This window comes from Polyodon spathula, chromosome 10, assembly GCF_017654505.1.
Source record: "Polyodon spathula isolate WHYD16114869_AA chromosome 10, ASM1765450v1, whole genome shotgun sequence".
In the NCBI taxonomy this organism is placed as follows: domain Eukaryota; kingdom Metazoa; phylum Chordata; class Actinopteri; order Acipenseriformes; family Polyodontidae; genus Polyodon; species Polyodon spathula.
The window spans coordinates 5,631,630-5,647,611 of record NC_054543.1 but is presented as its reverse complement, the minus strand read 5'-3'; the positions used below and the strand labels follow the sequence as shown (position 1 = coordinate 5,647,611).

The 15,982-nt window shown below is 37.4% G+C and overlaps 1 protein-coding gene across 3 annotated transcripts in view; it reads left to right on the top strand.

The window, feature by feature from the left end:
• Positions 1-15,982, top strand: part of LOC121321739 (dedicator of cytokinesis protein 1) — a 205,995-nt gene that overhangs the window by 38,793 nt on the left and 151,220 nt on the right. For all 3 annotated transcript variants that reach the window (XR_005950971.1, XM_041260857.1, XM_041260856.1), the window contains exons 20-23: positions 283-372; positions 2,368-2,468; positions 7,321-7,449; positions 14,546-14,654. Coding sequence is in view for 2 of the 3 variants with exons in the window: in XM_041260857.1 (XP_041116791.1) it covers positions 283-372; positions 2,368-2,468; positions 7,321-7,449; positions 14,546-14,654 (429 nt within the window). In the remaining variant the exon portion in view is untranslated. The remainder of the gene's footprint in view (positions 1-282; positions 373-2,367; positions 2,469-7,320; positions 7,450-14,545; positions 14,655-15,982) is intronic.

Here is a 15,982-nt window from a genome sequence, read left to right as displayed (position 1 = left end):
AATTATGGATTGGTTATTACAGTATTTTGAAAAAATGTCCAAATGAATGGTGTTTGTTACACAGACTGCATATGTTTGAATGTGCATTGCATGTAGATATTGTGTAGGTATTACAGGGACTTCCATAACAGTCAGAGCTCAAGAAACATTCTGTATTGGATGTATATTATTTTGTATTATACAGTGTGTCTATCTATTTGTCTATCTATCTCTATCTATCTATCTATCTCTATCTATCTATCATAGTTATAAAATCAATAAAACAATGACATGTCACTTTAGTTCCTGCAGGATACATTGGATGCACTTTTCAACATTATGATGGAGAATTCGGATAGCGATACGTTTGACACCCTGGTGTTTGATGCGCTGGTAAGAAACTTTATTTATTCACAAGAGGTGTTTGAAAACTCTAGAAATCTAGAATGTGTGAAACTCCATGCCCACCTGCCATAGGGATTAGGTAATAGTACTCTAGTCCCTGTAGTATTCTTTGGAATGAGTTTACGACTAAATGAAGTGATTAATCTCAATGTGTTTTTTTTTTTTCTGGATTAGATCTCTTAAATATATAAATAGTGCTGAGATTTTCATTTGTCTACATTAGGTTTAGCATGCTGTCTCTTTAGAAATTAATGAACCCCATGAAATAAGCACGTTTAGCAACTTAGGTAATGGCCTGCAGCTTTTCTAATGTATTATTTAACTAAATTAATTTATTCTGACTGTTTGCATGGTTGTCTTCTCAATTAACAAAATTCTGTCCTTGATTCGTAATAATAAGACTTACGACTAAAGGCAAGCCAATTATTACCCAACTCCCCTGATCAACAGCACTGTTTTGAAAACAAAATGAAAACCAGGTTTTCTGTTGTATTAGAAGAATGCAACGTGACTAACAGATATACAGATAACAATTTCTTGACATTAAAGTACTTTCTACTTTTTAAACCTCTGACCTATTAATACAATGTTCAGGGAATACCTTAATTGTATATTCATTTTTTTCCTACCTTGAAAATATATATATTCTTTAATTAACCCACACATTCAAATTGATGGAATCTAAATAAGATCTGTATGGGTTGCTATAGCGACAGAACTGTTTAAAAATAGGCCACCAGTTGTCCTGGCATGTTGCCAAAATCATCATCTGATTTTGAAAAAAATAAATAAATAAAAGAAACACCCACCATTTTTTAACAAATCTAGTTTGAAAATTTTTAACTTTAAAATATACTGTTGTCTGGTCTTGAAGGCTGTATGAATGAGCTAAGTAATTCTGTGACCTTCTGATCATTTAAAGTGCCACCAATTTGAAGCAATACAGATATGGCTTATAACATGATTATTAACCAGCCGTCTTATGTGACATAATTAAAATTATTGGATATACGACAGAAAATCAATACTTTTCCAAAAGCAGTGGTTTTTAACACCCACGCACAGCACTAAACATCTGGATTAGTCTGTACTATTTCTTGAATGTAATTAGTTTTAAAAGGTGCAGTGCACGTTTTCAGAGCCACAACATTGTGTTGCTAATGCAAACCTAATAGTGATGCACGGAGATCTGTGTGTTGTTGAAGGCATTTCATTCTGAGCAGCCTGGATCCGGATTGACAATCGTGTGGTTGGGGGGGTAATACACCGGGACTTGTCACATGACCTATATGAGGTGATTCTGCTGGCATGGATAATAGAGACATATACTAAATCCATCCATACTAGTAAATTTATACATGTATATCATTACATTCAGAGGATAATCTAGTGTTCAAAATCACTACAGCTTCCATAGCACATGTGAGAGAAAACAACTAAGAGAGCAACCTATTATTTTTTTCTGTCTTGATTTTATTTAGATTATTTAACTAATCATATGTTAGATATAATCCGTTGTGTGCTAGTGGAGCTATCTATCTATCTATCTATCTATCTATCTATCTATCTATCTATCTATCTATCTATCTATTTCTATCTGTCTTTTTTCTTTTACAGTACTTCATATCATACCATGATTATACATGACTGCTGTTCATTTGAGTTCATTTGTTCTAGGGCTACTCTGTAATCGTCATTGTGTTGAAATCAAAAATCGTCAGACTCTCCTTGTTAAGTGTGGCACTGTGGTGTTTGCTAGCCATCTTTATTCATACTGCATTTCCTTGTAATTGAAGCTGAATCAAGAGAGACTGTATATCAGGTTTTTAGCTGCTGTACCGAGATTGAAACCTGTGTTGAATACATTACAATTTCCTTTGTTGGACTCGACAGAAATATGCTATAAAAATGGTAATTGTGGAATTCTGATTATGCTCTGTATCAGTGATGGTTTTAATGAACACCTCTTGTCATTTTTGACAGGTATTTATAATTGGGCTTATTGCTGACAGAAAGTTCCAGCACTTCAATCCTGTCCTGGAAACCTACATTCGAAAGCATTTTAGTGCTACACTTGCTTACACGTAAGTGCTTTTGTGTTTCCCCCCCTCCCCAAGGACATTTGACAGGGTTTAAAAAAAAAATTATATAAAATCTATCTATATACACACACATAGTACCAGTCAAAAGTTTGAGTACACCTGCTTGAAACAAGTTTTTCATGATTATCTATGCTTTTAACTGTATGAACTTGTCTATAAACACTTAATATTTCATTATTTGGTACATGTACTTATATAAACTGATATAAGTGAACTGCATTCAAAAATTTTATTTTTAAATGAAAATGTAAATCTTGTCAATTTCAATGAAATGGTCACCCAAAGCAAGGGGATTTCAGTCTGAAGCCCAAGTCAGTTAAAAGTCTGAAATGTGTATAACACGGTGTTAGAACACTGACCTAAGTATAAAAGTGTCTTTGTTAGGTGTTCTCTGAGTTAACTAGCATGTTACCTAATTAACCTTTTGTCAGCAATTATTGTTAACAGATGAGGGTCCATGATTACTATAAATATAGGTAGCATAGGCACAAGTTTGTCATTCCTGAATGTAAGGGAGCAGAAAATGGCAACATACGCTCAGCTAAGCAAAGAAAAAAAGACAGTCTGTAATTACTTTAAGAAATGAAGGTCAATCTTTAAGACAAATAGCAAGAACTTTGCAAGTGTCTGTAACTGCTGTGACCAAGACCATCAAACGATTTGAAGAAACTGGCACTCTTGAGGACCGAACAAGGTCAGGCAGGCCAAGGGTGACCTCAGAATCAGAGAACAAGTTAATTCGAGTCACAAGTCTGCGAAACCGGTGATTTAACTGCCCCTGAAATACAAGCTCAGCTAAAAGCTACTAGAAGTACAGATGTTTTAACATCAACTGTTCAGAGGAGATTGTGTGAAGCTGGCCGAACTGGAAGAATTGCTACAAAGAAACCATTGTTAAGAGTGCAGAATAAGAGGAAGAGGCTTGCCTGGGCCAAAAAAACGTGGACGTTTGAGGAGTGGAAGTCGGTCTTATGGACCGATGAGTCAAAATTTGAAATATTTGGGTCCAACCACCGAGTATTTGTAAGACGCAGAGAGGGTGAGCGCATGAGTTCTGCATGTGTGGTTCCCACTGTCAAGCATGGAGGAGGGAGTGTTATGGTCTGGGGTTGCTTTGCTGGTGACAGAGTTGGTGATCCTTACCAAGCCCATGGCAATCTCAACCAGCATGGCTATCATAGTGTACTTCAGAGGCATGCCATTCCATCAGGATTACTGCTAGTTGGGCAGTCCTTCATTCTTCAGCAAGATAATGACCCGAAACACTCCTCAAAGTTGTGCAAGAACTATCTGGCGAAGAAGGAAAGTGAAGGACAACTCAATCTAATGACCTGGCCTGCCCAGTCTCCAGACCTCAATCCCATAGAACTTGTATGGGACGAACTGGACAGAAGAGTCAAAGCAAAGCTACCCACAAGTGCCCTACATCCATGGGAATTGCTGCAGAAGAGCTGGGAAGACTTGTCGGGTGATTTCCTGCTGAAACTTGTTAACCGAGTGCCTCGTGTTTGTGAGGCTGTTATTAAGGCAAAGGGTGGCTATTTTGAGGAATCCAAGATTTAGAGACAATTTTCAATTTTATTGAACATTGCTTTGATACTCCTTATGTTTTTTGTATATTGTAACATGTGTTTTCATTTCCAAGTATTTACAGAAATGTATACGATGTAAAACATTCTCAATTATGAAAAAAAACTAGTTTCCAGCAAGTGTACTCAAACTTTTGACTGGTACTGTAAATTAACGGATTTTGAAGTTCAGAGAACATGTAGCTTTTATTTTGTTTTGCTGGCAATACACACATGTGCACTAGATGGTGCTGGCACTTATTAATGTAAAGACATTTTGGCTGATCAAGCCTACATTACAGGTGTCTATGGCTCATAGTCAAAGCACTTTGACACCAAAAAGTGATGGCAAGAGCCATAAAAAGGTAAGGGAACAGTTAAACATTTATAATTTGAAGTTAATTCACACAGTTGTCAGACAGTTAGACAGAGTAATTTACTTTGTGCCAGCCATGACCATCACAGGTACATGTAAATGATGTAAGCAGAAAAACAAAGACTTCCGTGATTAACCCAGGTTAGGTGTTGATTAGAACGAGTAGCAGTCTGATCAGTAATGATTCGCAGGCTGGGACAAATAAATGTATTGGGCTGTACTCACAGAATTATTTTTCACATTGGATAGTTTTATTTTTTAATTTTTATTTATTTATTTGTTTAATTTAGCCGTCTCCAATTTTTTACCCCAGTTTTTCTCCCCAATTTGGTATGCCCAGTTATTATCTGGTTGCAACCTCCCCGCTGACTCCGAATAGAGGAGGGAGCACATGTCCTCCCAGACGTGCTCCTGCCAATCTGTCATTTTTTCACAGTGAGGCCACCACACCTGTAGTGCCGGAGGGCAGCACAGATCTGGAGGCTCCACTGCAGAACCACAGGCGCCCTATTGGCCACAGAGGACGCTGCTGTCCGGTGAGCTAGGCCCTCCCTACCAAGGCAGCGCTCGGCCAATTGTGCACCGCCCCCTAGGAGCTCCTGGTCACGGTCAGCTGTGACATAGCCTGGACTCAAACCTCCGATCCCCAGACTATAGGGCACATCCATGTGGAGCACCTTTGCTGGATGGACCACTTGGGAGCCGACTTAATGGATAGTTTTAGAATGAAATTGGTAATGAAGGCAGGAATGGATTGGTTTGTTTTTTTAGCCATTATGAGGCTTTCTTCTATCTTCAAGTGGCTTGCCAGTAAAAGCACTGTCACTTGGAGCGCTGCGTGACTTTTGTGCATATGCAGCTTGAATCCTGTTCATGTCACCTTGCTGATCTTTGCTGGAGACCCACAAGGAGCACTGCATTGGCCTTTGCTCTCCAACAGGGTTAGGTTTTGGTGGAAAGATTGATTGGCTTGACAGGTGGAATGAAGGTTGTCTGTTGATCCCCAGTCCTCATGATTATTCAGTGGGTTGCAGTGATGAGGCATTTCTAATGGGTAGCAGCATTGATCATCTAGGCTTTCATCCCTTCACTAATGTATTACTCCCTCAAACATTTGTTTCAACCTGTCTTGGTAATATACCTGCTGAATATCTTAATATAGTAACCACTCATAAATAATTGAAGAAAAAAATGAAATACATTAATTCTGTTTATTTGTTTTTAGCATATAATTATGTAATTTGTGCAAGAAGTAATTGGGTTAGTTGAGTGCTAGGGATTTTGTAAGCAGTAGGTTTCCTATGGACAGCTTGAATCTAAAGCAGTCGTGGCTGGTGAATTCTGAGACACGTGGAGCGTTAAGTACCTTTTTTCAAAGCTACATACATACAATAACTACAGATTGCGGAGGAAAAAAGTCACAAAGTAACACGATAACGCTTCTGTCTTTCACACCCACACATACATTATGTATCACAATGAACATTATACAATCAGGAATTTTAATACAGCACAACATGTAACTGACAAGTCTGTGTACGAGCATCATCTTAAATCGGACTGTACTCACCTATGAGGACAGGGCAGCACATTTCTCAATGGTTCGCTTGTTGAATTCCAGTACGAAACAGTCTCCTCAGATTGGATATACTGCCAGTTTCCTAGGTAACGACTGTTTTACCTGTGAAATACTACACTTGGGCGACAGAGAACATACCCCATAGAGCACTGAACACACACGAGCATTGCCATTCAACGCAGAGCTCAGGAATCACTGCTGTGCATCTGCTACAGGGGCAGCAGGGAAACTGCCCAAGGTCCATGCTGCGCATGCTCATGCTCATTTGCGGTGTTAGCAGTGTATAATTACCGTAATGATTTTTGTAATCATGTTACTAGCGGCCAGTGACAAAACAGTGAATTATTATTGAATTCAAACTTTTGGAGCGGTGCCCCAACGCCCCTTATTCACCAGCACCGCCTGGTCTAAATTGATTTTTCTTCCCCTTCAGTATAAAGAGGGAAGCTGTGCATGCTACTTGTGATTTGGAGCTGTGCTAATAATTAGAAAAATCCAGTGAGAGATCACGCTGCTCACAACAAGCAAGAGGCAGTGGCCAACATGTCGCTGCAATATAAAAGCAAAGTGCGACTCTATTTATGAGAACCACGATTTCCGGTAACACTTTAAGAAATCATCCTGTGTCTATTTGGATGTAATAATACATCCACTGTATAACTGTATAATCAATGATTATATAGTATTAATAGGGTGCAATACTTCATGTTTTTAAGCATGTTAGGAAAACATTATAAAAAACCCCTTTTACTTTCTAACACTGCATTAGTGTATTAAAGGCAATTGCAGTTTTAATCATGAACAATATTTATTGATGCAAAGAATAAACGATAAGTAGTGAGTCGGTGAAACAATACATGTTTTTTTAGAGAGCTGTTAGGCATAAAAACACCGATTGGCCAATTTATACCCTACCCACCCACACTACATAATGTATCGCAAGTAGTTTTAACATGCTTTGAAACCATGTGATTGCCTTTCACTTCATTCACTGTGAATAGTGTCAAAGCTAAAGTGCGACCCATGGTAACATTTATAGCTAGAAGCAAATCCTTGACAAACATGCATATACACTTGGTTTAATTAATTGGATAGTTTCCTTTTGGTAATATGATCCCCCCAAAAATCCTACAGCTATTTTGTCTGTGTGTGTGTTTGTATGTTTTATATATATATATATATATATATATATATATATATAAACACACAACTGCATTTAGTATATTTTGATCTGGTTTGGTTATGAAGTGTTAAACTAAATAAAGGTGTTCATATACTATTCTAAGGTGTATCCTTTTTGTTTTGTTACAGCAAACTTACGACCGTTTTGAAGAACTACGTTGATAACGCTGAGAAGCTGACTGAGCAGCTGTTCAGAGCTATGAAAGCTCTGGAGTACATTTTCAAGTTCATTGTTCGTTCCCGAGTTCTTTTTAACCAGTAAGTTCCACAATCACTCTGCTATTCCATAACTAAAACAACTAAATATATGAATTAAGCATGAGCAGCCTTGACACTTAAAAAGAACCATTAAGGCACAATTCTGTGCTGTTTTAGCCTTATTATATGGAACAGGCTTTTGAAGCAAAGGGCTTAAGATAAGATAATAGCTCATTAGTGTGCTTATCTTGTTTAATGATTACAATCAGCATCTTTAACAAACAGTCTTAACTGCGCAAGAATTACATTTCTGTAAGTTTAGGCTTTTAATAAATGTGGACATTCAAACTGCACTTTCCAATATGAGGAAGAAAAAAAAAGTAAAATCCTTTGCCCCTCTTAATATTCAATATTTATGCATACGTGTGTGTATACATACATACATAAACAAATATGCATACATATATTTACCGGTTACTAGAACAAAAGGGTTTATATTTATCATGTAAAAATATTGATGCAAAGATTAAATTAAGATATTAAATAAAAATGAAGCCTTGACCCTTTTTCATAAATGAAAATATGAAAAAGACCATTTCCCATTGAAACACTTGGCAATCAGCTTTTTAATTGTTTTTTGTATAACACGTCCTCCAATTGAACTCCAACTGGTTGTCTTTTTGTTCCTTAATTCAAGCCTTGTTATAGAAAAATGTTACTTTTGGAATGCATTAAACAAGGTGTTCTAATCTGTTTCAATAATACTGCATTGTAAAGGTTAGCTGTTTTATTTAATCCCCCCTTAGTGTCTATGGAATGTGTTATTCATTGTAGCAAGCATTTGTCAAATGGCTCAAAGAGCGAGGAGAAAGGATTGCTTGTGACAGTTTATTTCGCTGGATTATTGGAACTATTTATTATTCAACAAGAAGTATTTATAATGCATAATCTGATGGTCATAGAATTAATTTGCGGTTGCAGCACCAGTAAGGTTTATGGTACTCTTGGAATAGATTCATGACTAGGGTCTAATTGAATGTCTGAAATGTGATTTGGGTCCTTCAGGTTAGCAGACAACAATTTCACAAGATGGAACTGGCAGGCAACCAAAATAAAATAGGACAATGAATGTCTCTGGGAAAGTCCTCAAAGTGAGCGCTGTCAGCAGCAGGCTAGCTCTGTCTTTAATCGGACCTGTGGAGGCGCTCTCTATCATGCACAAGCAGCATTTACATATTCTGTTGGTAATTAAATGTCAGTTGTTCTGCTGGATACCCTAAACTGGCATCCTGTCAAATTGTAGCGTTGATTATGAGATAATGTTAACTTAATGTTAGAACCTCAATTATGAAGACAGACACTTGTGAACCCACTTGTCTTGGTTTATTTATGTTCTATTCATATGTCACAATTTGAATGTAATCAGTAATATAACACCATGCTGTAGCTGCTTGATTGCATATATTGGGGGGGGGGAGAGACTTCTAAATCAATTATATAAATAAAACTACAATTTTTTCACAAATTTTTACTTAGTTCATCACCCTCAGTAAGATCAGAAAGAGCACTTTTAATGCACCATTTTATTTTAAAATTTGTGGGTCATTTTGTAAAACGTAAAATCAATTTTAAGCCAAGTAACTATCAGGACCCTTAACATTAGAAGCCCCGTGGCAGTCATTTTGGCATTTCTTGGTTTTAATATGTCATTTTCTCCACTTGTGTAACACATATGGGGCTGTGCGTACATGTACATTTCTGTCTGTATATACTAAATATTCTCCCAAAGCATGAAACGCAGGAGTGCAGAAATAAAGGCGATTTATATTACATTATACCTAAAAGCCCGGGGAGCAGTCGCATTGACGGCCACGCAGAAAACAATTGTATTTTGATTATACAGAACGATATTCTACTTTTATTTTTATGTACCAGTCTGCAATGTGTTTAGCTGTGTCTACTCTCTGCCTGAGTGAATGACTGGAGGTCTGTTGTTTTTCAGTCAGCCTTTTCAAAGGCTGGCGTCTGCTTGTCAGACTTTTTTGGTCAGACTAGTGAAAAAAAATACCAGAGACCATGGAGTTTTACAGTGAAACAAAATATGGAGTTGATGTTTTGGATCAGGTGGAATTAAAGTATTCTGTGAAAGCTGGCTCCGCTGGTGGTCTGTTCAGGTGTTTTACAATGTATTGGACCGAGCAGCCATCTCCCCTTCGGAACCTTGCAAAGAATGCACAGGAATTTACCAAGGAGAGAGTATATTTTACAGTTAGCACAGGAACTTCGCAAGAAGCATTTGGAACAGAGGGAGGCTATCAAGTGTATACCCAAAACTGAAGCTGGCAACCCCGCTGAGAGCTGCAAGAGACGCCAATGCCAGGTTGGCAAGTGCAATTAAAAAAAAAAAAAAAAAAAAAAAAAAAAACAGTTTTGCCTTGTCAGAAAGTGTGGAGAAGCGCATTATCTGTGTTGATTGTGAACAGCCTTTGACTAAGGTAAAGGAAAAAAAAAAAAAACCCAAAAATTACTTTTTTTTTTTTTTATAACTTGTGCTGCTGAGCTTCTGTAAAGTTTTCTTCTAAGATTATTTGCCTACGTTGTTCAGTTGCTTTTGTGCATCTGATAATAAACCGATTTCTTTTGGAAAAGTTAAAAATGTATTGCTATTGTTTGTTTTATAGATATGTATGTTGTAAACCGATGACTGATATATATACACACACACACACACACACACACACACACGGTGCCTTGCAAAACTATTCAGACCCCTGACCAATTCTGTCATATTACTGAATTACAAATGGTATATTGAAATTTTATTCTGTTCGATATTTTAGTTTAAAACACTTAAACTCAAAATCAATTATTGTAAGGTGACATTGGTTTTATGTTGGGAAATATTTTTAAGAAAAATAAAAAATTGAAATATTGTGCTTGCATAAGTATTCAACCCACACATTAATATTTGGTAGAGCCACCTTTTGCTGCAATAGCAGCTTTAAGTCTTTTGGGGTAAGTATGTACCAGCTTTGCACACAGTGTCGGAGTGATTTTGGCCCATTCTTCTTGGCAGATTTGCTCCAGGTTGTTCAGGTTGGTTGGACGATGCTTGTGGACCGCAATTTTCCAATAGTGCCACAGATTCTCAATGGGATTGAGATCAGGACTTTGACTGGGCCACTGTAGGACATTCACCTTTTTGTTCTTGAGCCACTCCAATGTTGCTTTGGCCTTGTGCTTGGGATCATTGTCCTGCTGAAAGGTGAATTTCCTCCCAAGCTTCAGTTTTTTAGCAGACTGAAGCAGATTCTCTTGCAGTATTTTCCTGTCTTTTGCTCCATCCATTCTTCCTTCAATTGTAACAAGATGCCCAGTCCCTGCTGATGAGAAACATCCCCACAGCATGATGCTGCCACCACCATACTTCACTGCAGGGATGATGTGTCTTGAGGCATGGGCAGTGTTAGGTTTGCGCCACACATAGCGCTTTGAGTTTTGGCCAAATAGCTCTATCTTGGTCTCATCTGACTACACAACCTTTTCCTACATCGCAGCTGGGTCACTCTCATGCTTTCTGGCAAACTCCAGATGTGCTTTCAGATGGTACTTTTTGAGTAACGGCTTCTTTCTTGCCACCCTCCCATACAGGCCAGTGTTATGCAGAGCTCTTGATATGGTTGACTGGTGCACCATTACTCCACTCCCAGCCACTGAACTCTGTAGCTCCTTCAAAGTGATTGTTGGCACCTCTGTGGCTTCTCTCACAAGTCTCCTTCTTGTCTGAGCGCTGAGTTTTGAGGGACAGCCTTTTCTTGGCAGTGCCTGGGTGGTGTGATGCAGCTTCCACTTCCTGATTATTGATCCAACTGTGCTCACTAGGATATCCAAACACTTTGATATTATTTTGTACCCTTTCCCTAATCTATGCATTTGTATTACTTTATCTCTAACTTCTGCAGAATGCTCTTTGGTCTTCATTTTCCTTCAGATTCACAGCCTTACCAATGATCCTTCAACAGTGGGGTTTTTATCCAGAAAATATGACAGCAACTTTAATGGTTCACAGGTGGAGGCCAATGGTAAGGTAATTGTGTCCTCATTGGGGCAATTTCTTTCATCGGTGCAAACTGGGAGCTTCCACAGCACAGGGGTTGAATACTTATGCAAGCAAGATATTTCAGTTTTTTATTTTTCTTAAAAATATTTCCCAACTTAAAACCATTGTTACCTTACAATAATTGATTCTGAGTTTGTGTTTAAAAATAAAATATCAAACAGAATGAAATTTCAATGTACCATTTGTAATTCGGTAATATGAGAGAATTGGTCAGGGGTCTGAATACTTTTGCAAGGCACTGTGTGTGTGTGTGTGTGTGTGTGTGGTGTGTGTGTGTTAGTTACATCTAATCAGTCGGCAGAAAGACTGCTGCGGGGCTTCTGTGTATATCTCCAGGTGTTCTAGTGTCAAAATACACAACACATTGTGAATTTTAGCATTGTGTTTTCCTCCAAAACTAAAAAAAAATATATATATTTTATAAAACGTAATCCAATAGCCGCTCATACATTTTTGAGCAGGTCAAACAAGGGAGTTAACCTTGAAGAATCACTAAATAAATGGCACACTGTGTCTTATGTACCAAAAAGGCACTGATTTGTGAATTTGTTGTTGATTCTGCTCACAAACTTGTTTGTGGCAATGATACCGTGCAGGATCCCTCCACTGCAGGTCCCCTGAGCGTGGAGACAGACAGGTGTGCTCTCAATCCGATGTCGGCCAGCTCTTTTGTGAGAGAGAGAGAGAGAGAGATCGCGCGCCAATGAAGAGTGTTACCACATGGTCGTGGGACATTGACAGCTCAAAAGCTTAGATAAAAATAACTCAATCCAACAGCATTTTGCATACTGCTGGGATTTCACTGTGACCCCGATTGACTGTGCTTCATAGTGTTTAACACAGTGTTACAAATTTGTATGATGCACAACATTGTACCACTGCTGTAAGCTAGTAATGCATGTCGTTGTAGCTTGCTATGCTGGTGTGCAACACCGCTGACTGGACAGAATTGGGATTCCTCAGCAGTGTTGAAAAAAGAAAAAGACAGTTAAACATACTGGTTGCCATATTAGTTCTAACCACCATGCAGTGCCAAATGAGGTTTGACCTTCACCACAGCTAAAATTGGGGGCTGCTTAGGTCTGTATTTTGGTGTGTACGAATTTGGGCTATAAATAAATACGTTTTAAGGAAGGGACATTTTGTTTTTGCAGTTGTAGTTATATTATACATGTATATCATGTATGTAACACTTCCATTATATATTTATTAAGCTTTTAAAATTGCGCTAGAACTCCCTACCCATTCCAATTTGTTCATAATTGTTTGTGAACCTTCTAATCATGCATTTTCTCGCCTCCGTGATAAACTCAGCATGATTAGAAGTAGCCACCAAATACTTACAGTATTATAAAGATTTTAAATGCGTACAAACGTGTGAAAGGTGAAAGTATACACTGTACACAGTCAAATTCCATGCCAGTGATGTCGATCACTTTCCTAGTGGATCTGTGCGTCCTTGTATGCCTGTTCTTCATTCTTGTATGGATAAGACACAGGTGTTAAAAGCCAAGAACGCATTGCAAATCTACAATCACCTAAGGAATCTTTATTGCAATATCTAATATACCATTTTCTAGACCAAGATTGCAGTTGTATAATTTAAATAAAATCTACAGTAGAGGTCAACTGTCATATAACGTAGAATTGCAGAATTGAAATGGGCTACGGTTGCATTGAGAATTTCTTAGCAGTAACATTACACTTCGTGCAAATAACGGGGTATCATTTTATCAATACAACAAACGCCCTGTAAGGTTACAAATGGTTAAAACGAGTGAATAAATCTCCTTCATAACCACAAGTATAGAAAAGACAAGTATACCAATTTCTTGATTAACACTGGAGTTATCATTTACGACTTTTTGAAAATCATGCCCATAGGGCCATATTCATAAACCAGTGCTGAGTTTGTACCAAAAACAAACTGCGCATGTTATAGGATGAGCAAGAAACAAATATGGTGTATGGTGGTGCTCTTGAATTATCCTCATGTTATTCATTTGAAGCTTTTTAAGCTATTTGTTTTCTGTTTAGGAAAAAAGTGTTAACTTAGCACAGTGTTAAATTCCCATATTATGGTAACTTATTTGCACGTTCAAAGTGAAAAAGTCTTGTGAAGGTTAAAAGGAATTTCGAAGTTTCTACTTAATCAGTATTTGAGTTTCTTGTCCGTTGGTATGTGCAGGTGAGGTTGCCAGATTAAGTACCTTGATGCGTGGAACTGCAGTTTTATGTTCTCACTATGATAATTTTTGCTTAGCATCAATTTCCTTTTGTTTTATTAAATTCAGCAGTTTAGAAATGTGTCCCAACCAGGTCTTTTTCATTGTTTGATGGAACCAAGATAATCAATTAAGAACAAGGTCCTTGACTGGAATGGACTGAAAGAGCCATAAGTGAATATATGCAGTGTAGTAGTTTAGCAATAGGGTAGTGAATTTAGAGGAGCATTCTCTCAGGACAAAAGGATACCTATCAAATAAATCACTGTTTTGTTTCAGTTTAAATTTGTGCATTCAACCAAAGTTGTTGAGTATTCTGTAACTTGTTAAAATACTGACTTCTTTTTCCATGTTTTTAAGACAAATCTGTTGACAATGATTCTCCCTTTCTAAGGTGATGGAGAATTGTAATGTGTAATTTAACATGCGGTTATTTAAACAAAAATTGCATGGTCTAAATTGTAGATTCTGGGCTTGGATTGCTTAGCAAAATGTATTCACTAGGAACAAGAGTGTCACAATTATAATTTTTTTTTTGCCTTTATATGTCTGTGTAAATATTCACAGATGTTCTGGGAGATTTGTGAATTTAAAAGAAAAAAAAAAAAAGCTGTTGAGTTGCAATTTAAAATGCAAATGAAAATGATGAATGATGATTGGGGTTTTGCATACTGAATGTATTCAGCAAGTCTGTAATTAAACCAAGGAAGACTTGATGAGGTAGTCGGTCTGTGTTTTCCAGTTTAATACTGTGATTATTATGTGGTTTGTGGGTTCCCAGTGTTATCTAATGATCTGTTTTGACTTTCAGACTTTATGAAAATAAAGGAGAAGTTGATTTCATGGAGTCCTTGAGGGACCTCTTCAAATCTTTCAATGACATGATGAACAGCAACTCTGAAAACACAGTAATGGTAAAGGTATGTTGCTTGAAAACAACCAACACCAACCCACTGCTTATAATTGTGACAACAACTGGGTTATGTCATTATTCTTTTCCACAAGGGATAAGATGTTTTACCCTCCATTCTCTTTATGCCTTGTTGATAAGATTATTGTTGTTGTTGGGTTTTTTTTTTTTAGTTTGGCTGATTCATGCTGTGCATACTACACGTGCTGTGTCCCCATACACCTTCCCAAAAGCAGTGGTCAAATCCAGCACATGCAGTCTGTTTGCAAGTTGCTTTAACCTAGTTTACTCAGCATTTTTCCCGTCAGCATGCCGCTTTTAGATTGATATATTTATTTAACCATATACCCAATACAGCAGACGTTTCATGCAGTCTAGTTTTTGATATTGTTTCCAAATTACTTTTCCAGCAAACAGTACACTTGCTATTGCTTTAACTAAATGCCACAGTACGCTGCCCTAGTCCAGCCTCCAACATGCTGATTGCACGAAGCTGGCAATTCAACAGATGAAATCACTCCATATCCAGTGTCCAATCAACTGTCTCACTAATTAGGTGATTAAGTGCATATGCTTCAGTCACTCCAGCATGTCATGGTCAAGGATGAATGATCGAGTGATTAAAAAGAAACCAAAAATATTGTCCATCATTTATATAGCTTATTATTTTTCAAAAATATAATAGTGATACATTTCTTTTGATGCTCTGTATATGGAGTAGTCACAGTTGGAGTCATAAATAATGGTCATAAATAATAATAACTGCAGGAGTTGAACTTAATTTCAGAAACAGAATCCCTCCTTGGCAGTTGTGTCAGCTAGCTCCCTGAAATTAAAGAGATAGAAATTAATTGTCTGCACCAGAAAATACAGAATTAGCATTTTCTAAGTCTCTTGAAAGTAACTGAAGAATAAGATGATGCATCTTTCACTCAAGTGCTTTCTTTTTGCATGATATTCCTGTACAGTCTGAATGTATTTTATTATGGTAAATAGTATTATCTGGTTTTCCAGTATGTGTTGCACATCTAACATCAATGCATCCTTGTGCTTTAATACTAATCTTGGCATGGTGTGTACAGTTTGTTCTATGTGTCTTTTTTAATCACTGTATGTATTAGATCTGGTGATTTGTATAAGTCTTTTTGTCATTTTTTCTTTAGTTTTTGTGTCTGTGTGCTTTGTCATATAATCTTTACTTCAGTCAAGTACTGTGTCTTTTTTTTTTCTTTTCCCCTTCTCCTTTTGCTACACAGTTGAGTTCTAAATGTGTGTTCATGTTTCTTCCCACTTTGTGACCTTCACATGTCTACACCCCGGGCATCTCTGTTGGCTCAT